General features: G+C 38.1%; 1 protein-coding gene across 1 annotated transcript in view; it reads left to right on the top strand.

Moving 5' to 3' along the window:
• Window positions 1-27,937, top strand: part of LOC139725779 (uncharacterized) — a 60,661-nt gene that overhangs the window by 11,689 nt on the left and 21,035 nt on the right. Inside the window, exons 12-26 of the mRNA XM_071636861.1 lie at window positions 270-506; window positions 1,227-1,463; window positions 1,718-1,951; window positions 2,159-3,839; window positions 4,276-4,448; window positions 5,140-5,302; window positions 6,485-6,725; window positions 6,999-7,108; window positions 7,899-7,994; window positions 23,155-23,293; window positions 23,965-24,134; window positions 24,387-24,555; window positions 25,576-25,672; window positions 26,207-26,516; window positions 27,161-27,333. Coding sequence (XP_071492962.1) covers window positions 270-506; window positions 1,227-1,463; window positions 1,718-1,951; window positions 2,159-3,839; window positions 4,276-4,448; window positions 5,140-5,302; window positions 6,485-6,725; window positions 6,999-7,108; window positions 7,899-7,994; window positions 23,155-23,293; window positions 23,965-24,134; window positions 24,387-24,555; window positions 25,576-25,672; window positions 26,207-26,516; window positions 27,161-27,333 — 4,230 coding nt within the window. The remainder of the gene's footprint in view (window positions 1-269; window positions 507-1,226; window positions 1,464-1,717; window positions 1,952-2,158; window positions 3,840-4,275; window positions 4,449-5,139; window positions 5,303-6,484; window positions 6,726-6,998; window positions 7,109-7,898; window positions 7,995-23,154; window positions 23,294-23,964; window positions 24,135-24,386; window positions 24,556-25,575; window positions 25,673-26,206; window positions 26,517-27,160; window positions 27,334-27,937) is intronic.

Here is a 27,937-nt window from a genome sequence, read left to right as displayed (position 1 = left end):
AGTGATAATAAATTACAATATCAAATTGACAGGTTTAATTCTAAAATACCGAGGTTTCGCAACATTTCAATCGGTTAGCTTTCATTTCTATAGTTGGCAATTTTCGTGACACATAATACGAAGTTCATTGCGCATAATTTGTTGTCATTACCAATGACTTCGTTCAGCTCAGAAAATGTGATAGGAGGTATCTCCGTTCTTATGAAAATACAGTGAAATGCCTTTCATCCAAATTGGTGATCACTTTTTCCTCATTTTCTCACATGAAGGTCAGAACTGCGAAATCGATGTAGACGAGTGTTCGAGTTTGCCATGCCAAAACGGAGGCTTGTGTGCAACATCTGCGCATGTCTTGAACGCTTATACCTGCACGTGTCCAGCTGGATACGAGGGCAACAACTGTGAAACAGAGAAGAACGAATGTGACTCCAATCCGTGCCTACATGGAGGTTCCTGCTCTGACAATTTAAATAGCTTTGTTTGTTCATGTCCACAAGGAACTACAGGTAAAGGTCCATAGATCACTAGATACTGACATATGCCGCGAAATATCTTTTAATGTGGGGGGGGGGGGGCGATGCCGGGATCCCACCGTAATGTTCCTGATGACGGTGCCCATGAGCGATATGTTTTTATAACATGCATTCCCTCTTGTTTGAGGACTGTTCAATTTCCAAAATTTTGAGACTAGTCAAAACATGCGCAGTTCGTGTAGAAATTGTGACCCCACGAAATGTTCTACTGGAATGGAAGTTTAGATCGTGTAAGTTAAATTTTGTAAACCTGCATTGCGGGCCACAAACCTGAAAGGCAGCTGCGGGGCTGCGAGCCCCTTAAGCTTTCTTCCGGACTTGCGACCTATATATATTTTGTACGAACATTTGAGCCTTCAGTGTGCTTTCACAATACGATCAGTATTACCGAGGTCGCCGTAAAAACCCTGCTAAACTGTCACATCATCGGACATCGCACCACAAAGAGGGGAGAATGTTTGCTTGTGACATGTACTGCAATGTCTGTTTCAAATGTATCCACAATTCTTGAAACCGCAACACCAGTGACTACAGTGTTCATGAAAAATATTCTTCGACGAGTCCCTCTTTTCCCTTTAACAAATGTTTATTGGTCTGTTTGTGCTGATGATGTACCATTATGACTGTGCACATGCATACAATATGATGTAATTATATAAATCATATATATACATATCTATTACACATCTATAGGTGCTCAATGTGAGATCGATGTGGATGAGTGTTTGAGTTTCCCCTGCATGAATGGCGGGACCTGTCAGACTAGTCCCAATCAGTTAGACTTCTATGACTGTCTGTGCAAGCCGGGCTTCGACGGACAGCACTGCAGTGTCAACGTTGACGAATGTTTGTCCGATCCGTGCGACTATGGTGGCATATGCATAGACCTCATCGACGGTTTTCTATGCGATTGCCCACCAGGCACTTCAGGTAACTATTTGAGACTTAATTTTGATTAAACGTTCTGAAACATTCCATATCCTTCTGACTTGTCTAAATTTATCAGAGGTATATGTTTCGACATGATGAACTGTACAATCTATTCGTCAAAGAATAAGCAAGATAAGATTTGCATAAGCACACATTGATCGAGTGCGTTTATATTAGATCTAATTCATACTTAATCATGACATGTATCAAATGTCTATTCTGAGAAACCGTATTTCCTCACGTTCAACACACAGGACCGCGATGTGAGACTAATGTTGACGAGTGTGAGAGTTACCCCTGTGTTAATGGAGGAACCTGCTTTCAGTCACAAATGCTGGACTTGTACGTCTGTCTGTGCCAGCTTGGGTTTACCGGTGTACATTGTGAGGTGCAGATTGACGAGTGTGCATCGCAACCATGTCTACATAACGGAAATTGTGTCGATCTGTTGAACGAATTCAGCTGCGATTGTCCACTTGGAAGTACAGGTTAGTAAATTTCACTTATGTTTTCACAATCAGTCCCTCTTTAATCGTCGCCAACATGATTCGATATTACTGTTATTGTTACTTATTTCACATTGATTCATAACTTGCCTGTTATCACTCTTGTCATGCTTCATGCCAGTTTGATTTCTCATCTTTATGTCATTTTGATATGTTACTTACTTTACGTCCTACATCTGACCGTTGCAGGTACGAGATGCGAGTCTGATATTGACGAGTGCCTGTCAATGCCTTGTCAGAATGATGGCGTGTGCTTGACAAGTTCATCTCTACTCAACCACTACAACTGCCAGTGCCTCGATGGATATTTTGGCCAGAATTGTGAGATTCATCTTTGTGACTCTAACCCCTGTGCAAATGGCGCCACGTGCGAGTCTCTAGGTGACACCATAAGATGCCTCTGTGCGCCTGGTTACGAGGGTTCCACCTGTGATGTTGATACAGATGAATGTGTAAGCAACCCATGTGCAAACGATGCCACGTGTCATGACGCTGTGAGTAGCTACGTCTGTCAGTGTCCTGATGGCTATGGGAGTAGTCACTGCGAGATTGATATCAACACGTGCAGGTCTGATCCATGTCTGAACCAAGGAACATGCATTAATTTGGTAAATAATTTCCAGTGTAACTGTGTTCCTGGTTATTCTGGGTTCCTCTGCGAGGAGAATATTAATGAATGCAACAATCATGTTTGCCTTAATGGGGGATTTTGTGTAGATGGCATCGCTTCATACACATGCGATTGCCCACCTGGTTTTGAGGGCTACCTATGTGAAGAAAATGTGAACGAATGCATGAGCAATCCTTGCCGAAACGGCGGAACGTGTACAGATGCTATAAATGGCTATTCATGCAGTTGCGTTCTTGGATTTGAAGGTCCAAACTGCAAAAACGTGACTGACAACTGCCGAAGCGCCCCATGTGAAAACAACGGAACTTGCATCAACGGTCTGGAGTCATATTCATGTGGATGTCCAGAGGGTATCATGGGAGTGCGCTGTGAGACAGATATCAATGAATGCCTTAGCTTTCCATGCAGGAACGGAGGGCTCTGCGTCGACCTTGTGAACAGTTACGAGTGTAGCTGCAGAAATGGTTTTGAAGGGACACACTGCGAGACAAATACCGATAACTGTGGTAGCCACAACTGTCAAAATTCGGCTGTGTGTGTTGATGGCATCGATGCATACGTATGTCTTTGTGGCGTTGGGTACACAGGGTCCTACTGCGAAACAAACATCGATGAGTGTTTGAGCTCGCCATGTCTTAACGGGGCAACATGCCACGATCACGTCAGTGCTTATTTCTGTGAGTGTACAGATGGATACGAAGGAGTCAATTGTCAAACCTTCACTTCGAAGTGTATAAGTAATCCTTGTCATCACGGTGGAATCTGCGCTGACGTAGAGTTTGGGTACACATGTTGGTGTCCCAACGGATTCTCCGGCAACAACTGCGAGATGGACATTAATGAGTGCCTAAGTGCACCCTGCAAAAATGGAGGATATTGTCTTAACCTCCCAAATCGATACTTATGTTCCTGTGTTTCTGGATTCCAAGGAGTGAATTGCCAGGAGAATTACAATGACTGTCTATACCACCAATGTGCCAACAACGCTACATGTGTCGATGGTTTCCAAAGTTATACCTGCTCCTGTACCAGTGGCTTTACTGGTTCACTCTGCGATGAGGACATTGATGAGTGTGAAGAGTTCGACAATGTCTGTCCTCCTGGGAGGCTGTGCTCCAACACGGTCGGAAGTTACGCTTGCTTGGTGGTGCCGACTACACCCCCTGTGTACACCGGTCCATGCCTCACTCAAACCTGTTACAATGGTGGAATTTGTGAGATTCACGGAACTGTTTTCAGGTAATGTCATACGGTGTTTCCAGGTGTTTTTTTTTTCAATTGAGTTCATACTAGTTCATTGACAGATGAAAATACCATGATACAAAATAATATGCCTCATACATTATCAGCAAATCAAAAGATCATAAAAGATCAGTGAATAAGTAGGAATACAGTTTTATTCAAGTGCTAGTAAGTTTCAGATATAGGTATTATGAACTGATTATGAAGATAATACCAAATAATGTAACTGATGTGTTTCGTTGAAAGAGGATGTAATAAACTATAACATGCCAGAAGAGGCCATTAACTGTGAGAATAAATTAGAATCGATACAGCGAACGATCTGCCTTCTTTTAACTTAGATTAAACCATGCTCTCATGTTTGAAGAAGATTACCTTATTACCCTGCACTGTCATCGATGGATATTTTCTGTCATTTTGTCTTGCTGGTCAGCTGTGACTGTCCGCCAGATTTCACAGGTGATCTATGCGAAACCGTCGTCGATGTCTGCCAGAGCTCCCCGTGTCTCAACAACGGTTCCTGCCTCCAACAATCTCTAGCCACATCTGAGATTGTCCATCGCTGCAGTTGTGTTTCTGGTTTCATTGGCCAGAGATGTGAAACTGGTATGACCCGTTTTCAATTTTTTCTTTGAGACAGTCGTTTCGTACCCATCAATAAATTGCATGTGAACTCCACGGCAGGATGAACTGCTTATCACTTCAAATTACTACCTACAGAGACCTGTGTCCAGTACTTCGATGCTTTATCAGTAATTGCACTCAAACTGGTATGATTAATACGTTGCTCCTTATAGGAATACCTGTATATAGATCACTCTTCTCTTGCAAGAGATACACTGTGTACAATAGAAGGAAATACAGTTTTCTAATAGCATTGCACAACCCGTTCATCGGGTACTTTTCAGTGCTGTATTGTTATAGAAAATACGTTTACACTGTATAACTAATAAGCCAAAGCGTAATCATGGATATATAGTTCTTCACTTTAAATCACAATGAAAATACTTGTTAAAATAACTAAAACTTGACAAGAAAAAAGAAAGAAATCACCTCGAAATCCCTGACTGAATAACATCCATAACAACCATCTGCTTTCTTTGGAAAAAATCGAAATCTCACTTTCTCATACATTTTTTTTTCTCGAGGTCTTGCCTAAGATAAGGAAACATTCCAATAGATCCCCATGCTTCAACTACCACGACCATGCTTCAACTACCACGAACAAGCTTGAATATTGCAGAGGTAAATTTATTGCCCTTGTCATTTTTTTTTCTTCCTTTGTTACATTACCCAGATTTGACAGGAATAATCTACTCAATTCTCTTTGAGGACCACCTTCGTAATGTAGACGGTCTGAGCAGTCGCCTTGATAACCTGGTTGCCATAGCACTGGGTGTAAGTGGCGCCACAGTGGAAGCCGTCCTTTATAACATTTCGTTTCATGAAGCCTCTACAGGGTAAGTGTTCGTCTGGAATCATGAGAGCAAATATGAGTACAAAATTAATGTATGAATGATTTCGAGTTTGTAAGCTTAATAGTAGCGTCTTAGCGTTTGCATGACAGATTTAAAGCTCTCTAATTATTATTATTTTGTCCGCGATAAGATGACGTCACGGAGACGACTCTGACGTCCCTTTGAGTCGCCTTATGTTGAAAGCTTATGTTGAATTTTGTTTTTGTTTTGTTTCTTTGTCGCACGAGTTGCTGAAACTAATCCGTCGCAGTTTTCTTGGCGACGTCTCCTCCAGTGAGATGGGCCCATTAAGGAGACCTCTGGATGATTTTCAGATTTTTACATTTTAACAACTACGAATTGGTTATACTGAGTACAGAGTTTCAGAATTTATAGAGATGAGGAATAAGAATGTTTTCAAAATTTCTAACAAATTGCAATGAACAAGGATGACGACGTGGCAGCGTCACCATAAGAATGCATGAGTTGGGGCTCACGGAAGCAGAACAAAAGGAGAAGGCATGCATAGAATATACACAGGTGAACTTGAAAGCAAGGGGTATTGTAATGGGATTACACTGCTTATACATTTCTGAAATATGTGAGCCTCCTGTGTCATCGTCATTGTTCAGTGAAATTTGTTTTTAGGTTTTTCAAATTATTGTTTCTCTGCTCAAGGACCACAATAAACTCCACAAATGTATACATGGAGTTGTCGATTTATGTACTACATGATATAAAATTATGAAAATCGCCTGGAATGCCCCTTTAATTATCCAGCATTATCGTGAAATAGTCCACCACTCCATTCACCGCCACTCATTTCGTCATAGCCGGTGACTGCTTTCAACCTCCATAGACTTTGCACATAGTGAAGATGCACAGGCAGAACAAGAGGGGACCGATATCACGATTTAGCCAATTATCCGTTTCAGTGTCCCTGTTAGAACAGAGAAACAAAAAATTTTTACATTCTATATGGTTTTTCCTTGTAGGTACAGAAAAGTACAAAATTGTCTGAAGTGTGGATATGAGAAGGAGTTAGAATCTCATAGACGTGAAATGCAGTCCCTTTACCAAAGCTTCATTGGGGTACACAATTCTTATGACCTATGATTTTTTTTTCTTGAAATGTATCCCACTGCTTACCGCCATTATTGTTACAAATTTGCTTTCATCGTACAGACAAGAATACACAGACATCGGCTTCTATGCTTACGTTGACAACGTCTTTACCAGCAGCGCAGACATAGCACGTGGTCTATCGAATCTCGACGTACACGTCCAAAATGTTATCGTCCATCCTTTTGAAATTTTCGTCATCCATTACCTTTCATCCTCTCAACCAACCACAAGAACAGACCCTCCTGGTGCGGTCAGTAGTACCGCAGAATCTGGTGGCGGTTCTGGGATTAACAACCTCTTGGTAAGAGCTTCAGTATGTGCATAAATATAACTCACATTTTGAGCAGAAATAATGGTATATTCAGTGAAATGGTTTTTATTGGTTTGTAATGAAGTTATTACAAAAACTTTTTTTTGTTATGACTTTCTTATGGTCTATGATGCAAATGCTATAAAAAAAAATGGGTGATGATTGTAAAGAGACTTTCTACTTATTACATACACTTTGATTTCTCGTGTATACGAAGTAATGACATGAGCCTATACTGATTGATTCCTTTTCAAATTTTCACAGTTCGAACAGATTGGTGGAACAGGAATACCAGTATGGACCCTCATCCTTGCCGGTGTTCTAGTGATGATCATGGTAGTCTTAGCTGTCGTGATAATCTTAAGAAACAAAGGGTACGTCATTTTTGCATTTTGTTTGGTTTGTTGGACCCTATCAATCTCGAGGGCATACTATATTGGTCCAGTCTTTTGATATTTGCACTGGATATTCCACGTGGAGTTAGCATGAATTTTAAACAAATATAACCATGTCTGGTGTGAATCGAAGTTCTATTCTTTTTTTTTTTCTTATAACAAACACTCTAGAGCAAAATAGTGCAACTCTATTCGCCTCCCTGATTCATACTTTCATATAGTAGCCAGCAGAATCCACATTCTGAAGTCTAATTTCAACAATAATTCGAGAAAAAAAAATTCAGAAAAAGTGTGAAGCTAGGAAGGGCTGTGAGCTTATAAGGCGTTGGTTATAGAGCAAATTATGTAGAAAAGGGATAAAGAATACGTCAAATCTAAAATATCTGCATTGTCTTCTCACTTTTTTTTTCCATCGAGGGAATATGAACCTGCGCAAATCTGGTTGAGAGAGGGCAAAATTTCACTACAATCACATCAGAAATTCCCTATTCGACCATCTTATCCCAGATTCTGTTATCAAGATGTGTGTCTCTTTAAAACAATGATTGAAGGGTGTTGAAAGTCCTCATAAAACTATTGTCGAAGTTCATGAAACCTCCTATTATCATAATATCTGTTCTCTGTAACAATGATTTCTTTGATTACAAGTGTACCATGCAGAAACAATAAATGAAATGAAATGTTAGCTTTGCAAAACTCGACTTGGCAGCTACAACAGAACCTCTCTCTCTCAAAAATGCTAAGTTGCTTCTTCTGTTTCTTTTGCTAGTTCGAGGAGAAGGAGGGGACCAGAAGTACCGGTTTTATACGACACGAGCTTTCCGAGTGGCTCTTCGCAACAACCGAACATGACTGGCGGCATTGGGTGTGGTTCTTCGGCGTCGCCAAATCCTCACTATACCAACAACTTTATCAATCCGGGCTTTGAAGGCCCAGCCGATTCGGGTACGCCACATGGCTATGGGATGGCCAACGGCATACAGACCAATAGTTCTGCAAGAGAGAATGACTATATGATATATAGCACGGTGGATTGACTGAGCGACAAGGAGTCAAAGGGAAATTCAACGCTCTCTTAAAGTATAAAAAGGGAACTCCATCCTGATTTTGTGTTGCTTTGTATGAGGAAAAAATCAGAGAGGTTGATCATCTAAATTTCGTTGAGAAAATCAGACGCATAAAGTTATATAAAAAAATTGTAAAAAGTAAGACAATTAAATTAGTAACTGTGTAAGTTAGGTGTTGAGTATCTCTCCATTCACTTTCCTCCAATGACCTAAAAACAACCGGTTTTCATTTTTCTCTCAAGAAAATATTTCGTCAGACGTGTATTTTGTGTGTTTGAAGACTATTTTTCTTTTCCTCTCGAGTAAATGAGTTTGGTTGGGGCCCAAATATTCAAAATCGTTTATGAAAAAAAAAAACATACAAATGGAGCTCCTCAATCTCTACAATACACTTAAATGCCAATTTGTCCTACTCTATAAACCTTACAATAATATTCATAACTTTTTATTTGCCCAATTTTCCCTAAGTTTTGAGAAATTTACTAATCTGATTTTACTGCTTTATACAAAGACAACGTAATATGAAGACGGAAAATCTCTTTGATACAAAGACTAACCTGAAATAGAATAGTCAAAGTTTCATTTAGATAGGTCAAATTTAGAGAGTTGTGGAATCGTGAAGTTGTACATGGTATGGGTAAAAAGAACAAATCCATATTAGGCGAGGAGAAGATGTCGAAAGCTTCCCAGTGTTGTGCACGTATAATTGTTTTGCAATAGTGCTTTTTCTCAATTTTTCAAATATAATACCCCTCCGCTTTAAAGAACAATCATTGTCAATTGCATATGGTAACTATTGGAAAACTATTTGATATCCGTGATATTCCCTTCGTATATGAATCCATGTCAAACAAGAACTTAGGTGTGAAACTAATGCGATTTGTGTGCAGGGTGATAGCGGGCTTGTATGACATCATTTTCTCGTGTAATGTGCATGACATGACTGTGTCTGGTATCATATTCTTCTTCTTTTTTTGGGGGGGGGGGATCCATGACATTCTCTTCTCTACTAAATGAAGCTTTGACTATTCCCTTTGTTCGATTTTACTCTATATCATGTCATATGAATGCCAACTTAAGCACCGAATGTTTTTTGTTTGTTTGTTTGTTTGTATGTTTTACAGCTGTACATTCCAGCACTATACCTTCAATTGTGAAGCGCAATAATAACTGGTGTTTTGCGGCTAAATGTATCTACTATACATAGTATTTTTTCACTGTTTGCATGTACAAAATAACAATGACATTCCTCTGTAGCATATCGCATTTTACATGATATCACGCTGTATACCGGAAAATTGGGGAGTATAGCAGGAAATGGGGCTTTATAGGTGTTTAGATTACAATTTCAGTACAAAGAAATAGAAATGATAGAAATCTGTGATAAGCAATATTTGCGTAATATCAAAAGCTTTGCCTAAGAAAACATTTATATGACGTAATTTGCGACATTTGATGTAATGCTGTCGTCTTCATATAATGGCGAAAAATATGTAATCGTTTACAAAATGTCTGAAATAGCGCATTCTTGCTGAATATATATATATATATGTATATATATTGTCACAAATGTACACACTAGTAATTATGTACATGTATGATGTACTGTATGTACTGTAACAATATATATATATATGTGGTGTTAAATTTGCATATTCAAACACATGTCTTAACATAGGTTCCTCTTGTACTATTCCATTGTGATATAGCGTATCGACATGAACATTCATGAACTACAGTATGTTAAATGATGAACTTTACAAAGTGCCAGTAATTACGTCTTCTTATGGAAAGTATGATATATGCTTACTGTAACTTCTTCATTTGACATATTCTGTGGAGGCCCCCTACATTGCACTTGATTATTGAGAATCAGTGTAGGTCAAAATGTTAATATTGATATTTTGGCTTAGGCCTATGACTGTTATGAATAACTGAAGGTGTCAGAATAGCATTTCATGTAATGAAATTACACATGTACATAAATATAAATGTTGAATTGTGAAGTTTTTTAGTGCCTAACTTATATGACCACTGACAAATGACGTGAGTGGGCCATTATAAGCAGAAATGTAATCAACAATTTGTTTACATCGGGCAAGCCATTACAATATTTTTGCTAGGATGTTGTGAATATTCCTTTAAATGCCAAGTGTCGTCGTCAAAATGTTGAAAGTAAGTGTCATCCTCAACCAATGCACAAGCGAAGTACAGTTTCAAGAAAAAAAAACATGTTTGAGTTGATTGTATCAAAGTGAAAATCTTATCCGTCGTTAAGATTATGGTGTACATCAACCGATAAATTGGAAAGTTATGAAATGTACGTTCCTAACATGTTTTCCCAAAACAGTGACATTAGTCACAGTAACACGAGGAAATCAGATGAGATGAGGATTTTATCACCTGATAAAGAGACTTCCTAACTCTCCTGCACTGAATTCTTTTCCACAAATTCAAAACCATATCCCTCTCATGAAATGGTTCTAGAGTTGTGACCATTTAAGCATTGACGATTTGGTAAGTAGAAAAGCTTATTAAGTGTGAAATTAGTGATGAGAGTTTTTAACGATGTACATTTAAGCGCAAATCAATAGAACAGAAATGACATGATCACCTTGTCTAATTTGCATGGTTTTGCAATGGGGTTGTGACTGATATCAATGTGTCATGCAAAACTTCAGATTTATAGAACCTTCTTTTTATCCATCTTTTAACAGAAATCTCTACGCGTCTTGATTCTTCAAGTACAGACAACTTAGATTTGATTTTCCACTGTATTGTGGCATAATTACTAGTATGTGGCTACTTGATTAACGAAGTTTACAGCGTATTTACCCGTAAAAATAATGTCTCCATAATAACATGAACCCTGATATAGATTTTTTTTTACCAAGTCACAGCGATGCTGAATATCCCTAACAATGAAAATGTTATTATGTTGACTGAATTGTTGCTTTGCTATAGCATTGTCTGCGATTTGTTGAACGAATTATACAAGTGTACTTACAATCAGTGTCATATATATCCAACCATTTGTGTGTGTCTGTGTGTGTGTGTGTGTGTGTGTGTGTGTGTGTGTGTGTCGGGCGGGGCCGGGGTCAGAATCAAGAATGACCAGAAAAGAGTAAACAGGCCCGTAACTGTAGCATTTTCATGGACATGATGGAGGGGGGTCAAAATCAAGTATAGTGGAGATTTCATAATACAGGCGACTCCCGTTATCATGGTTTTAACGAAATTCTCGGAACCGGCACTTGTCTTTGTTTTATCGAAATCAATTTTGTTGTAACTGAACAGTATGAGGGTACAAAGATTGTAGATGATAAATTTTGGACCTAAATTTCAACTAAAATTTTGTTCTAACAGTGTCCGTCACAACGGGAGAGTATAGTATATCAAATAAGAAAATATACCACTCCCATAAGAGCCGTACCCCTAGCGTACGGTCTGGGTATGGTGTTGGAGGGGGTAAACCTACATTTTCAAATATACATATATATATGTATATATATATATATGTATATATATATATATATATATATATATATATATATATATATACATATACGTACTTCACGTTAAGACCAGGCACAAACGAATTGTTTTATGCATTAACAAACTTGACAGCCAAATACTTATAATGTGTACATCAACAAGTACAAACAGAAAATATACATAAAGAACATACTCAAGAAATAGAATTCAAAAGGTGATTAACATGCGCAGAGTGGAGATTGCAATAAGAAGATCAATTCAATGTGTATCTCATAAAAGTAGTTATATTATGTCAGAAAATAGTTGACTATTACAGTTAACAATATATTCAATGGAAATTTTTTCCCCTGCTGAATGGTAGTTCCACTTTTTGACACGCATTGATCAGTGTTGATTATTTGTCATATAAAATTTACCAATTAGGGTCTACTTTAGTAGTGGAAAATGATGAAGACAAAATTGACACAAATGTATTTCAAATCTGCGTTTAGAGATCGGGCACGTAAAATCAACCAAACACATTGACTGTACATAATTTCCACCAGTATTGGAGACTAAGCATGCATCGTCATATTCTTCTCAAGATACGTTAATGGCATAAACGTATTTTCATTTTTCTTTGGTTAACAGAATTACTTGAATTTTATTCTACTCGTTTATCTTACGAATCCGTCTTGGGATTCTGGTAACGTAACATTGTCGTTTTACTATATTTTGTTATTTTTCATGTATTTTTCTATCGATAATTAAGACTGATATTGAAATTTACATGGGTGTCGATTAACGCTGAACTAAGAAAATATATCAGGATGTGATATATACATGTATCTACACTTGGATGTAGTCAAAACACAGCTCGTAAATTGAAGAGTGAACAATAATATTCTCTACCCTATATTCAATTGCAAACATCCCTGGAATGTTGTTGCACATTCTACGACGTATTTTGAATTATTGAGATTGAAACTTTTTTTTTTATTTATGTTTTATTGAAAAATTATACAGAATCACAATATTTACAGCAATCAACTTGATTAGAATTACGTAATCACTGAACAACGTTGAGGAATTGTAAAAAAAAAGAAAAAAAAGGCAGAACATTAAGTTACCATATACAAATCAGATCTTGTTCAAGAGCGATAATCCGAGATGGGGAAGGAGAATATAACAAACAAACAAGTAAACAATTTAATGAGTGACCAATTAGCAGTTTCATCCTCCCTTCCAACTGAAAAAGGTGTGTGCACTGCAAAGACTGGAGCAAGCCAAATCAAGGGGCGAGAAGATCCACCTTACCCAAACATAACTTGAACTTCCACACAAACTACACCTCCCTCCCCCCCCCCTCCACACACACACCCCACACATCCTCATCCCAACACATATACACTCACACCCCCACACACATACCCTGTACATATAAATATAGATGTAGATCATCCCACCACCCGACCCGGCCCAATCCAGCCACAATGCACTCTGTAAGATGTCATGCAAACCCTACATCCGATGGTAAAGTTTAAAAACACTCATCAATTCACTGGAGTTCAGGTCACGTCAATGCCAAAGAAGGCTACCATCTCAGAAATCGCCCCTGAAGAGCCAAAATCGACAACAAATGGCAGTGTTACTAGTAAACTTGATTGAGCCAGTCATGTGCAGAGAAATGTGCATTGATCTATCTTTCAGGTTCTACCCCAAATCCAAACTGACAGAGTTGAGTATCCAAATTATTTCATCCAAAAATTGCCATTGGTGAGACTATCTATTGCAAATTTGAATTTGCTCATCTTATGGCTCCTTTTCACAAATAAGTTTCGCGGCACAAGTTGATCTCTATTACACAGTTTTCATAAAGTTCTTGACCTCGAAAGTTCTCATATGGAATTCTGATCTGTGTATGAAATTTGTGATAAGAACTTTATGTGTTGGAGTGAGGCAAATGGTAAGATGTGGCTTAAAGCGCTCCAGCGAATGGGGGAAAAAGACAGATTCGTGTCGGGACAAAGAACTTTGCACAAACAGCTGAAGCTAAGGTCGTCTAGGATGCGACGTATTTTGAGCCATATTTCATTATTTGGTTGCCCGTCAATAGGTGACGCGATCGATTCTAAAGATCTAGCCGGTGTCGTTAGCCGCATGATAGACTCGGGAAGACTGTGATACCTTTGTGGTTAGACTAAAGCAAGGAGGCCTGGCAAATTGCACACTCGTTCCAAATAAGGCAGGTTATCATCGCGGTCTTCGACAGTCAGTTATCCAGATCTCACCATTCATATCAATTAAAAACTGATTATAAGCAGCAAGATTCCTATTTTGTTTGACATCAAAACTGACAAAGAAGCATATCACCACGTCGAGAATCTAATCTGAGGGAGGTGTAAGCAGAGCCCGGTGGAGTTAGAGAAAATACTTGACTGGAATTGTCTTTCTTCTTGCGATGATGGATTCCAAAAAAGGCCGTACATTTTTCACAGCACTCCTTACCATCTTAGCTTCAACAGATATGGTGAGTACACACGAACCTGGCCCAAAGTAATCTGAATAAAAGATGTAGAACATGTACAAGGTGGTGGCAAATAAGCAAGCGTGTTTTTCTATCATCCTTCACTGATCTATAGTTGGCACATCCATTTACGTCTAAAATGTGAAATACTGTATCACTATATACAATGATCCAACCGATACCGACAATGGGGCATGTAATCTTTAATACCAAACATATTTTGGTCCATACGTCTATCAGGTTCGAACAAGAGCTTTTCAATATGTAGCTTGGTTCTGCCGATATTGTACCTTTATATTCTTTGTCCCGCGCCTCGTCGTTGCTAAATATATCTTATAACTAATTGAATAATTACGATACATAAATATTTGGTATAGTATGCGATAAGTGACCTCTTTGGTCTAATGAATTTTTAGGACTATAAAATGCTATACATTCTTGGCATCATTGATTTGGGCAATTTACATTTGCGTGTTTGAATTTTTACAACATTCTGCCGAATTTGTTTTGAAGCACTTTTCAGGATTAGCAGAGTAATATCCCTCTTATTTTTTTTTTCATTTTTGTAACGTTATGGAGGTCGTAGTGTATTTTGTTTGTTTCGTTTCACGAAATGCCTGTTTGATGTGCATTACATTATAACAATCTCCTAAACTCCGAATTCTTCTGTTTGTTGTCCATATTTTACCACTGAAACAAAGCTTGAGACCTCCATCACACACCTCCGGTATTGCGAAACCTTCGGATGATTTTCAGACTTTTTACATTTGAACAACAATAACATGGTTACATTGAGTACAGAGTTTCAGAATTTATAGTGATTGGGCTGAAGAATAAGAAATGATAATAATTCTTGTTCATTGCAATTTGTTATGAATTTTGAAAATATTATTTTCAAAATTCATAACAAATTGCAATGAACAAGGATGATGACATGGCAACCTCACCATAAGAATGCATGAGTTGGGGCTCACGGAAACAGGACAAAAGAAGAAAGCATACATAGATTGTACACAGGTGAATTTGTTAACCAAGTTGTATTGTAATGAAAATGAAATTACATTGCCACATTTCTGAAATATTATGTGAGCCTCCTGTGTCATCAACTTTATTCAGTGTATTGGTTTGTCTGCTCAAGGACCACAACAAATTTCACAAATCTATGGAGTTGTCGTTTTATGTACTATACATGATGTGAAATTATGAAAATCTTCTGAAATGCCCCATTAAATGATCTGATAACGCAGCTGCTACGACCACTGGTACCCTTACCTCTTGTATACTATTCCAACCAAACCCGGCATGGCTACATCTGGGGGCTACTTCTACATTTTCTCGTCCCTGCCGTACCGCCCACTACCTAATGTTTCTATTTCTGGTGCCATTCCTGACTACGGATTTGGATTATGATTGTTAAACTTCCATTAATCGTCATAAAAGATCATTAGATTTGTTTCACTTGAGAATGTCCCTCCTGAATCGGACCCTAAATGCTTGACGAGAGTTTCATTTTCCTCACTTTCATTGTCTTTCTCTCTCTTTTTTTTTTTGCAGGCAGTGCCTGGAGTGTTAATAAGTCATTACCTGTAAGGAGAGGTTTTTCCAGCTACATGTACCCCCCCCCCCAGAGAGAGAGAGAGAGAGAGAAAGAAAGAAAGAAAGAGAAAGTGACCCACATTCTTGCAAAATATATGTACAATGAATTATTATATATATTATAGCTACGTAGTATACTCGATGGAAAACTGAGAATTTCAGCGACTTTTTTTCAACTTGTGTCAGTAACATTTCAGTGCAAATATCTCACGATTATGCTTCGTTTCCAATATACAAAAGCTGATTGCAACCTTGGTAGTTTCATAGGACCAGGTCCAATTTATTGTGTGTGTGCGTGTGTGTGTGTGTGTGTGTGTAAAGTTTATAATACAGTTTCTAAACTTCCCTGTTGTTACATCTTACATGGGAATGAAGCTGAGACCAAGTATAGCTTCAGTTTGACGCGGAGTTTTATCCTTTGTTCGGCGTGTCAATACTTCTACAGCACATATAAGAATAATATAGTCAAAAAGATAGACATAGAGGAAGATAAAAGGTTTTGAGAGATAATATAGATTGAAAGTATTAATGTTTCTCTTTTTCTATATAATTTTTTTTTTCTATTTATCTTTTGTTCACCTGTTCTGGTGACTACCCGTTCAAGGTGAATCGGACGGCAGTATAATATTTTCAGGGCGACACGATATTTAAAGCCGACTAAAATTCGATGTACAATGTGAACTGTTTTACGTTGGTCCATAATTTTGCTTTGTTATCCTGGTCGCCCTGGTACAGCGCAGGGAAATTCCCTAATCTGTATCAGAAAATTATCAAAACAGCCATTATAACTTGGAACTTCACAAACAAAGTCTGTGATATTCATGATGATCGTAATTATCATAGGACGACTCAAAAGGGATACAAATATTTTCCCGATTCCCCCAAGGATGCTAGTTAACCGAACTTTTGTATTTGCTGACGATACAATCGCTGATTTTATATGGCTTCGAAGTCCAAAGTGAAGATGAAGCATCGCCAAGTATAACTTTATTTAGAAACGGAGCTTTATCCTTTTTTCTTATTTTAGGCTTATTTCAGCGCCATTTGTAAATGAATACCGAGAGAGAGAGAGAAGGAGAACTATAGGAGTTATTGAAACAGGCCATTATTATTCAGATAAAAAGACCTGTACATAGAATATCATTGTATGTACATCAATGCTATTCAACTTTTGTTCGCATTATTGCGGTGAATTCCAGTTCAAACAAAGGTGGACCGCACCATCATGATAATGTAAGGGTACATACAATGTTGCGTGAATTTCACAGCCGACAGGATTTTGATGTACAATGGCAACGGCTTTGCATTGATACATGCATTTATCTTGCCTTGTTGTCATGATCGGCTTGGTACTGCACGGGGAAATTCCCTTATTTCTATTTCATATAAAAGGATGATCATTGACACAGTCAATATAACTTGAAAATGATGGTATTCAAGACGTTACCAAAGAACCGTTGAAGAGCCTACAAATATCTCGACTTCCCGCAAGGATGGTGAAAAAACCCCAGAACATTTGAATATGCAGACTACAATGAATTGTTAAAATCATAAATCATCTGACATTTTTAAACCTAATTTGGGCTTGCGTTCATACAACGTGTCATGTTTGTTCAGATAAGCATAGTGATTTCCTGCTGGAAAGAACTCAGTGTTCCACAGTGTGAGAAACACAGTGTGAACACAGTGTGAGAAACACAGTGTGTAAACAGTGTGAAATCTCTTCACACTGTTAAATTCGAGCGTTTTGACAGTGTGAACACAATGTGAGTCATCAGTTCACAGTGTGAAACAAAGCATTACTATGGGAACACTCTGTGAAAAACACACCACAGTGTGAAATCATCTTCACATTGTTAATTTCGAGCATTTTCACATACTTAGTAGTCGACTATATGAACTCATTGTGGGACACTGTGTTCTTTCCAGTAAGGGTCACATGATCTGGTCCATATAGTAAGTATTGAAATAGTTTTGCTGAAATGTGTTCTTCAGATGAGTCTATTTTCATGTCCAGGATCACGTCAGTAATTCGACCTGATAATTTCCTTGTACATCCTCCTCCTACCACGCTGCAGTAAATGTTAATTACCCTTGTTAAAAACTGTTTACAGAAGACTAGTTTGTATAAAACAGTCCGAAATGATTGAATCATCTGAGGGTATCTTTAAACTTGATTTTTTTTTTTGATTTCGTGTATGTATTTTCAGAGGGTCCCATACCCTACAAGCTTTGCTTTTTAGTGGGACCCTCCATTTCGTTCTAATCTTTGTGTTATGTATATACCTTAGAATAGGAATTTCTGTTGTTACTCGTGATCACATGTATGTTTTCTTTGAAATTGTTACAAATATGTTCTGTTAATGTATTGTATATTATTTTCCCTGTTTATTCAATGGAAATGCAACATTGAAGTTGAAGTTGAACTGCATCAAGATTGTCCAAGTCTTTGCCTTGACTTCACTACATCTTAAATTTTATTTACCACTTCAAATTGGATAAACAAAAGAGCACAGTGAGATGTTGTTTGACAAACAACGAGGATCCAAAATATTACTTTGACGAACGACTTGTTGAAACAGATTCGAGATTGTATACTGGGATACGCATCAGTATAAAAAAATCAATGACCTTACGTTAGGGTTAAGCACTGATATGATTTTTATGAATTATTTTCTTCTGTTTCATAGTCATACGATCGGGGTCATCCCACAAGACCGACACCAACGAGTCATACAGCCTACGATTTCAACATTGAAAACAGGTCCATGAGTCATACAGGCTCTCACGAGTCATACAGCCCATGAGTTCGAAACTAGGTATATAGAAGCAGCCCACGAGTTCGGCAGATACAACACGGAGCTTAATGTGCTGGTCTCGTGGCCTTGTTAGCCTAGTGTGGAACTCATGGTCTGTAGGACTCGTGAACTGCACAATCTATGGACTCTATGACTCGTGAGCTATATGACTCGTGGGTGAAGAATTGCATGAAACTTAACCTACATAAACTTGACACAGAAAATTCACTAGGATTGATGGAAAAAAAAAATTATTTCACTTGGGCGTGTCTGGGGACAAGTCTGATATTTTGATTTATAAAGAACTAAACTTGAAGATTATACCATACCCGCCAGTTTTATTTGCGAAAATCAATCAGAAAAGTGATACAATCGGTTTTCCGGGAAGGTGTAGTTTCAGACGGTTTCACAACAAACAGCTCTGATTTATAGGGCCTATTCCATGCGTGCACATATTTCTGGACGGGATTGACTATTCTTTAATATTAACGCCTTATCATTTAGTGACATTTCATTCAAATGAATCTGTAAACAAGCAAAGTACACGGGACCAATCTATGGTAGAGTTCAAAATTAATCTTCAGATTGCTGTAAAAGATGGCGGCATCAAACATCGATTATCACAGACTCAAATGCACCTGTGCAATTCTTGTATTTGTGTACATCCTTAGAAAACTGACAGCTCTTTGAATATGACCAGTTGGGACTGCAGCGATTATGAATCTTCTTGCCTTGACAGAATCTCGCCGATATTTTTGTTGTTTTATTTCTTCTATCAAGAGAAAGGCAGTAACCAGAGTTCTGTTTTGTGTTTGCTAGACCCAGAAATACCTGACAGTATTCTCCTATATCATCCTACAGGTTTCGGCTGTTGTCAAAGTATCGTTTCAGCTCGATACATATTCCAATTCAGATCACGAAAAACTAGACGGTGGATGTTGCGACGACTTGTACTTTTTCTGCAACGCATGCGATAACTACTTCCTCCTGTGTTTCTCGGAAGTTAGAAGGCAAGTAATTTTGAGCACAATAAGAGAAGTGTGTTTGGGTGGCCTGATGCTGTAGGCGCGGGAACAGGAAAACCCAAGTCCAAATCTCGCCTCTGGCCTGCACAATGTTGGATACATGCATCGCCACTCTTGACTTCAGTGTAGGACGGTTTTGGTCAAGTTGTGCATAGCTCCTAATCAATTGGTTTATACACATTGACGCAGAGTGAATAGCTTACAGGTTTTTGTCAGGAATAGTCTTTCCTCTGCAAGAAAAATCGTGAAAAGATTAGCAGAGTCCACTATACAAAATATTACTTCTGATAGTAACCATGTCATTTAACAAACCCCCTCCCAAAAAAGAGGAGTATTATCATACCAGCTGTTTGACAAAACCAACTTTTAATGCATTCATTAGCAGTGGCGTATCTAGGGAAAACGGTGCCCGGGGCAAGCGCGAAACTTGCGCCCCTAATTTCTGAAAAAGTGTTCAACCCCAACCCCATCCCGGTGGGGACTTTAAAAAAAAAGTCCACATGATATGCTTTTTCAAGCACCTAAAATGGGTCTTTTTGAGGGTGATTTAAATGAAATAAATTCTGATAAATTTTGGCGAGCGAGCGCAGCGAGCGAGCCAAAAAATTGTTGTATTCAGCTTACAAAACATGGAATTCTTGTCATTTTTTGCGTATTAAATCTTACAATTCTAATCTAGATATAGTGACGGCCTTATAGATAACGATTTATACCAACAAACTAAGGACTTGATAAAATACTCTAAATTAGTACGCGCGAGTGAGCCGAAATTTGTATATTTCCGTGTCATCATCACGTTTTGTTCTTATCTTCTTCTCTCTTTTTTTTTTGATAAATTTGGGCGAGCGAGCGCAGCGAGCGAGCCGAAAATTTCTGTATTCAGCTTGCAAAACATGGAATTCTTGTCATTTTTTGCGTATTAAATCTTACAATTCTAATCTAGATATAGTGACGGCCTTATAGATAACGATTTATACCAACAAACTAAGGACTTGATAAAATACTCTAAATTAGTACGCGCGAGTGAGCCGAAATTTGTATATTTCCGTGTCATCATCACGTTTTGTTCTTATCTTCTTCTCTCTTTTTTTTTTTTTGATAAATTTGGGCGAGTGAGCGCAGCGAGCGAGCCGAAAATTTCTGTATTCAGCTTGCAAAACATGGAATTCTTGTCATTTTTTGCGTATTAAATCTTACAATTCTAATCTAGATTTAGTGACGGCCTTATAGATAACGATTTATACCAACAAACTAAGGACTTGAAAAAATACTCCAAATTAGTACGCGCGAGTGAGCCGAAATTTGTATATTTCCGTGTCATCGTCACGTTTTGTTCTTATCTTTTTCTCTATTTTTTTTTTTTGATAAATTTGGGCGAGCGAGCGCAGCGAGCGAGCCGAAAATTTCTGTAGTCAGCTTGCAAAACATGGAATTCTTGTCATTTTTTGCGTATTAAATCTTACAATTCTAATCTAGATATAGTGACGGCCTTATAGATAACGATTTATACCAACAAACTAAGGACTTGATAAAATACTCTAAATTAATACGCGCGAGTGAGCCGAAATTTGTATATTTCCGTGTCATCATCACGTTTTGTTCTTATCTTCTTCTCTCTTTTTTCTTGATAAATTTGGGCGAGCGAGCGCAGCGAGCGAGCCGAAAATTTCTGTATTCAGCTTGCAAAACATGGAATTCTTGTCATTTTTTGCGTATTAAATCTTACAATTCTAATCTAGATATAGTGACGGCCTTATAGATAACGATTTATACCAACAAACTAAGGACTTGATAAAATACTCTAAATTAGTACGCGCGAGTGAGCCGAAATTTGTATATTTCCGTGTCATCATCACGTTTTGTTCTTATCTTCTTCTCTTCTTATTTTTGATAAATTTGGGCGAGCGAACGCAGCGAGCGAGCCGAATTTTTTTTTTTCAGCTTACAAAACATGGAATTCTTGTCATTTTTTGCGTATTAAATCTTACAATTCTAATCTAGATATAGTGACGGCCTTATAGATAACGATTTATACCAACAAACTAAGGACTTGATAAAATACTCTAAATTAGTACGCGCGAGTGAGCCGAAATTTGTATATTTCCGTTTCATCATCACGTTTTGTTCTTATCTTCTTTTTTTTTTCTTTCTTTCTTTGTTTGGATAAATTTTGGCGAGCGAGCGCTGCGAGCGAGCCGAAAATTTTTGTATTCAGCTTGCAAAACATGGAATTCTTGTCATTTTTTGCGTATTAAATCTTACAATTCTAATCTAGATATAGTGACGGCCTTATAGATAACGATTTATACCAACAAACTAAGGACTTGATAAAATACTCTAAATTAGTACGCGCGAGTGAGCCGAAATTTGTATATTTCCGTGTCATCATCACGTTTTGTTCTTATCTTCTTCTCTTTTTTTTTTTTGATAAATTTGGGCGAGCGAGCGCAGCGAGCGAGCCGAAAATTTTTGTATTCAGCTTACAAAACATGGAATTCTTGTCATTTTTTGCGTATTAAATCTTACAATTCTAATCTAGATATAGTGACGGCCTTATAGATAACGATTTATACCAACAAACTAAGGACTTGATAAAATACTCTAAATTAGTACGCGCGAGTGAGCCGAAATTTGTATATTTCCGTGTCATCATCACGTTTTGTTCTTATCTTCTTTTTTTTTTTGTTCTTGATAAATTTGGGCGAGCGAGCGCAGCGAGCGAGCCGTAAAAATTTTTGTATTTCAGCTTACAAAACATGGAATTCTTGTCATTTTTTGCTTATTTAATCCTACAATTCTAATCTAGATATAGTGACGGCCTTATACGTAACGATTTATACCAACAAACTGAGGACTCGACAAAATACTCCAAATTAGTACGCGCGAGTGAGCCGAAATTTGTGTATTTCTGAGTCATCATCACGTTTTGTTCCTATCTTTTTTTTAATACTGAATTTTGGCGAGCGAGCGCAGCGAGCGAGGCGAAAATTTTTGTATTTCAGCTTACAAAGCATGGAATTTGGAATTCTTTTGTGAACACAATAAACATTATTATTTGTCCGCGTTATCATAATGTTTTGTTTTTATCTTGTCCGGGCAAGGTTTTCTTCTTCTTCTTCTTTTTTTTTTCTTTTCTTCTTCTTCTTCTTCTTCTGTTTTTTTCTTTTCTTCTTCTTCTTCTTCTTGTTTTTTTTTTTCGTTTTTTCGTTTTTTGCGCCCCAAGAAGTGGCGCCCTTGGCACGTGCCCCCTTGCCCCCCCCCCCCCCCCTAGATACGCCACTGTTCATTAGAATGCATTTTCACTCGAATGATCTATGGAATGTCTCCAATTTAACTCTATATTTACCAAATGGCAATACTTTAGTCTTAGTCCCCTTTTCGCATAGGTAAATATTGTTAAACTTTCATTGTTTTGGTTTTCAGTATTTAGCAAGGTGGATTCAAATGCCAGAGATTTCGACTAGCGTAAGAAGAGACACTTCAGTGCATTGAATGCAATCAGTTTATTTCACGTGCAATCTATCTACATTATTCACAGCTCGTTCACACAAAGCTCCTGTCCCTACGGCAAGCACGAGACCGATAGATTGTACTGGGACAACGACGACTTCCATTTTCCCCAGACATTAGCGAACACGGTTCAAAATCCTCTTGAACTCTCTATCAACTCTTGGCAGGTGAGATTACCATCTCCTTTCTAGTTCAAAAAAGAGTATTGACATTCCCTGTATATTGATACCAGTTGGATTTCATGTTAGGATATATTGCGTATTGCTTCGTGTAATAGCCTTAGTAACAACCCATAGAAAATAACAGACAAGAAAATTCATCACTTTGGCCATTTGGCAAGTGAAATTTTCTTTCCATTACCTTAAGAAACCCTCACAAAATACCGTGCGCTTTAAGCAAATGTTCTAAACAGTTACTAAACGTAGTTGTTGTTTAGCGGGTTCGCAGTCCTTTTTTCAAATCAATTTGAATCCCAGGTATCTGACATTATCAGTGCATCTCCTTTTCTGACAAGAGCCTCAGGCCTTTACCTGCTTAATTATGCACAACTAAATTGCGATATACTTTCGATCCCATTCCATAAGATTCAATGTACTTCAAGCCGATACACATTTTTTTTTCGCCAGCCACTACTAAACTTTATACTATGTGTGTATTTAACTATAATATTCATCATCTGATTACTGATGTGCAGAGAGGTGTATATGATACTTTATCGAATTTGGTAGAAAAGTGATTTTAATGTCTACTTAAATATTCATTTATCATCCATTTGTCTTCCTTACGCATTTACCTCTCTGTCCATCTACCTATTCACATATTCGTTTCCAAACTGCAGGGAGGATTTAGAGCGAACATTGAAGTCATTGACGAGGATCGTTTGTTCGCCCATGACCTGATCGACCAAATCGGTTACAACTTCCAAGACAGCTTGTACGAACCATTCCGATCGGCCGCCCTCGCCGAAACAAGGACTCTGGACTTGGATCAAGGAAGCGGACAAGCCATGTGAGTAGAACCTTTTTTTCCCCACGTTACATCTACGCTATCATAAAGATATTTATCATTTTGTGTTTAGTTCTTTTAACATTGAATTATTTACCGTTTTTTTTTCTCCAGTTTGAACTCAACGATCAAATAAGGTATAGCATATTCATATATTCATATTGAAGAAAAGATTATCTAGACGCATAGAATGAGGCACCAGTTATATTCCTAGAATTAATCTTTTTTTTTTTTTTTGGTCTTTCTGATAAAAAGCATCAGAGTATCGGTGAAGGTTTACTGTGAACAGCACTACTACAACACGTCGGCAGGTTGCAGCGTTTACTGCTTGGCTCGGGACGACAACTTGGGCCACTACGACTGCGATGACATCACTGGGGCAAAGATATGTCTCACTGGCTACGAAGGGCCCGACTGCAACCAGGTAAGAAATTTTGATTGTTGTCTAGCAGATAATTGCAAACAATATAGATAGGGATGATAATATTTTGCTTGGAGAAAGGATGATAAGCAGGGGCAAAAATCAGGTTTGTTGATTAGGAGTTATCTGGCAGCTTTAGATGACAGGGAAGGAGGAATATGAAGAAACTTCGGGTGGTGTGAAAAAAGAACGCGAGAGCAGAGAGAGAGAGAGAAAGAAAGAAAGAAAGGTGAGAGGCAGAATGAGAGAACAAACAATGACAGGAACAAAGTTTCAAGATATAGAAGAAGATCGACTGGGAGGTATCCCCAAAGTAGGGGACGAAGCAGGAGAAAAGACTTAACATATAAATATGTTATGATAAGATATCATGATATGACATAATATAAAATATACATATATGGAGAGAGGGAGAGAGATATGTAGTTTTAATGTTACTGAAGATGAAGAAAGGTAAATAGAATTTGCTACAATTGGGGTACTGGGGCATGGTAGATAAGACTCTTGGAGGACCTAGGCTTGGATCCGGTCCTTTGTCCTTGGACAAGACTTTTTTTTAACCCACATCCTCTTTTACAAGCTGTAAAGCTTGGTACCTGGCAACGCTACGGCAATGACCATGGCAAGGTCCTCTATAGAGCAGCGACAACACTGAAGAATGAAGTATTATCATCATTATCATTATAGTTGTCATTATGATGATGATTATGACGATGATGATGATTATGATTATGATTATGATGGTGATGATTAATATTATTATTACTATCATCAGTATTATTATCATCATCGATCTGCATCATCATTGTTATTATTGTTAAAAATTAATCGAAACAAAATCTGTTTGTGGTCAAGGGTTTTTAATAGAGGATCAAGAGTAAACATGTAAATTGTACCGAAGAGAATTGAATATCTCTGAGGAAGTCGAACTCGGAACATAACAAAGCAAAGAAAGTTTATACAAATGGCATTGCCAGTAGCGAATGAATTGAAATGGTGACGAACCCATTTGCTTTCCGGCAGGCAACGGATGAATGTCACTCCAATCCATGCTGGAACGGCGGGACCTGTGTCGATCTCCACGACGCGTATCGCTGCGACTGCCCTCCCGGAACAACAGGTAAATGAAGACAAGTTCCAAGCGAAACCTAACTTCTGTAGGTATACTTACCCGTTGGTGCCAATATATATTTCGTTTTTCGACAAAATTATTGAATTCATTCAATCACGAATGATGTGAAATTTGAAGTGATATGAATACATTGTCAATTTACGAATAACAAGGGATGGTGTGACTGGCTGTAGAGTGGAAAATGTCAAGACGATGAGTACTAACCGCTAACGAACCTTCGGTAAAACGAATCTGATTTCATTTTCGGATTAACATGATTTACGAACCCTCTTGAATAACAAACCTTTTTGTTTTAATTTTCGAATTAATGAACCTTCATAGGAACGAATCTTCGGATAACGACCTCTAGAATAACGAACCTATGGGATATCATAAACGCACTGTAATCGTTCAAACGGATTCCCTGGCAACAACAGCGAGAGATATTATGATAAATGCCCAAGTGCACCGTCTGAAACTAGAGAATATTATCTGAACCTTTGAAAATCTTATTTATTTGCTTGTCTTTTTTGTAATTTAAAGGAATGAACTGCCAGCAGGGCTTTAATGACTGCCAAAACCACCAATGTGCCAACAACGCCACATGTGTCGACGGTTTCGAAAGTTATACTTGTAGCTGCACCAGTGGCTTTACTGGTGCGCTCTGCGATGAGGACATTGATGAATGTGAAGAGTTCGACAATGTCTGTCCTCCCGGGAGGCTGTGTTCCAACACGGTCGGAAGTTACGCTTGCCTGGTGGTCCCGACTACACCTACTGTGTACACCGGCCCGTGTCTTACTGTGGACTGTCACAATGGAGGAATCTGTGAGAGTCACGGTACAGTCTTCAGGTAAAATGTCTTAGCTTGTTTCTAGTTGCTTACTTGATTTTGGTTGTTCACCGACAGATAAGAATGCAGTGTCTAATACACAATGTGCCTCATACATCATCAACAAATTACAGGATCTAATGATAATGACTTCTTTATCCAGGGTAGCCTCTTCAATGTTGCCACTGCTCTACCAGAGGGCCCTGCCATTATTATTACTTCAGTGTTGTCAGGTACCAGTTTATACACTTGAGTCGTGAAGGACGTGGTGGGTAAAAATTAAATGCCAATAATGTAAGGACCTGATGGGAATCGAACTCGGATTCTCCAATGTGGAGTCTCGAGTCTTATCCACTGTGCCACAGCACCCCACAGTCATATTATATCACAGGATATAATAATATTAAGTGTTCAGCAGCGGATAAGTAGGAATAGAGTTTTCTTCAAATCAACTGATTATGTACGTATAAGAACTTTATGTTTCGTCGAAAGAGGATGTGTAATAATAAAATGCGTTAGACATGATTCATTGAGGGACTAAAATATAGAATTGAGCCAGCGAACGTTGTGTTTTTTTCAGCTTAGATGAAATCATGTTTTCATGTTTGAAGGAGATTACTTTACTGTCATCAAGTAATTTCCTATTGATGTTGTCTGCTTGCCAGCTGTGACTGTCCGTCAGATTTCACAGGTGAGCTATGCGAGACTGCTGTCGATGTCTGCCAGAGCTCCCCGTGTCTCAACAACGGTTCCTGCCTCCAACAATCTCTAGCCACATCTGAGATTGTCCATCGCTGCAGCTGTGTTTCTGGTTTCATTGGCCAGAGATGTGAAACTGGTATGACCCGTTTTCAAATGTCTCACCAAGGAGGTTCTAGAGCTGGAGTTCCAACTGGCCATAATAATTCAAACATTTATCAGATATCTATGGATGCACAAAAGAATTCCACAGATGCATTTGTATCTTTGACGTTCGATGTCTGAAGCCGCCATCATTCTGGGCAATTAGAAGGATTTTGAACTCTAACATTATATTGGGTATATCTTGCTTTATTCATTAAATGACATTAAGTTTCTCCTTATGATAAAACATTTAAAACAAAGGTCACACTCGTCCAGAAATACCTGCAAAAGTGTAAATCGGAGCTGTATGTTGTGAAAGTATTTGAAAGTACACCCTCTTTGAATGCCGATTTTAACATTTTTCCGCGAAATTCTGCCAAATGAAAATGATATGGAATAGTCTTCGACAATAGTTCTTTATAAATCAATATGTCAGATTTGTGCCCGGACATGACCATGTCCAGTAAACTTGATTTTCATTTCATTTATTCCTTTGTGATTTCTATCCGCGCATCCCCTGCCTATACCTTTTTGTATTGCTCATATTCCATAAGTAGGGATGGCGAAAAATTATTCCCATCATAAAGACATATCTTTCC

The sequence above is a fragment of the Diadema antillarum genome, unplaced genomic scaffold (genome assembly GCF_040938485.1).
Source record: "Diadema antillarum isolate AM-2024a unplaced genomic scaffold, OU_Dant_1.0 seq00000059_RagTag, whole genome shotgun sequence".
Taxonomy (NCBI): Eukaryota; Metazoa; Echinodermata; class Echinoidea; order Diadematoida; family Diadematidae; genus Diadema; species Diadema antillarum.
This window is presented reverse-complemented; position numbering and strand designations above follow the sequence as displayed.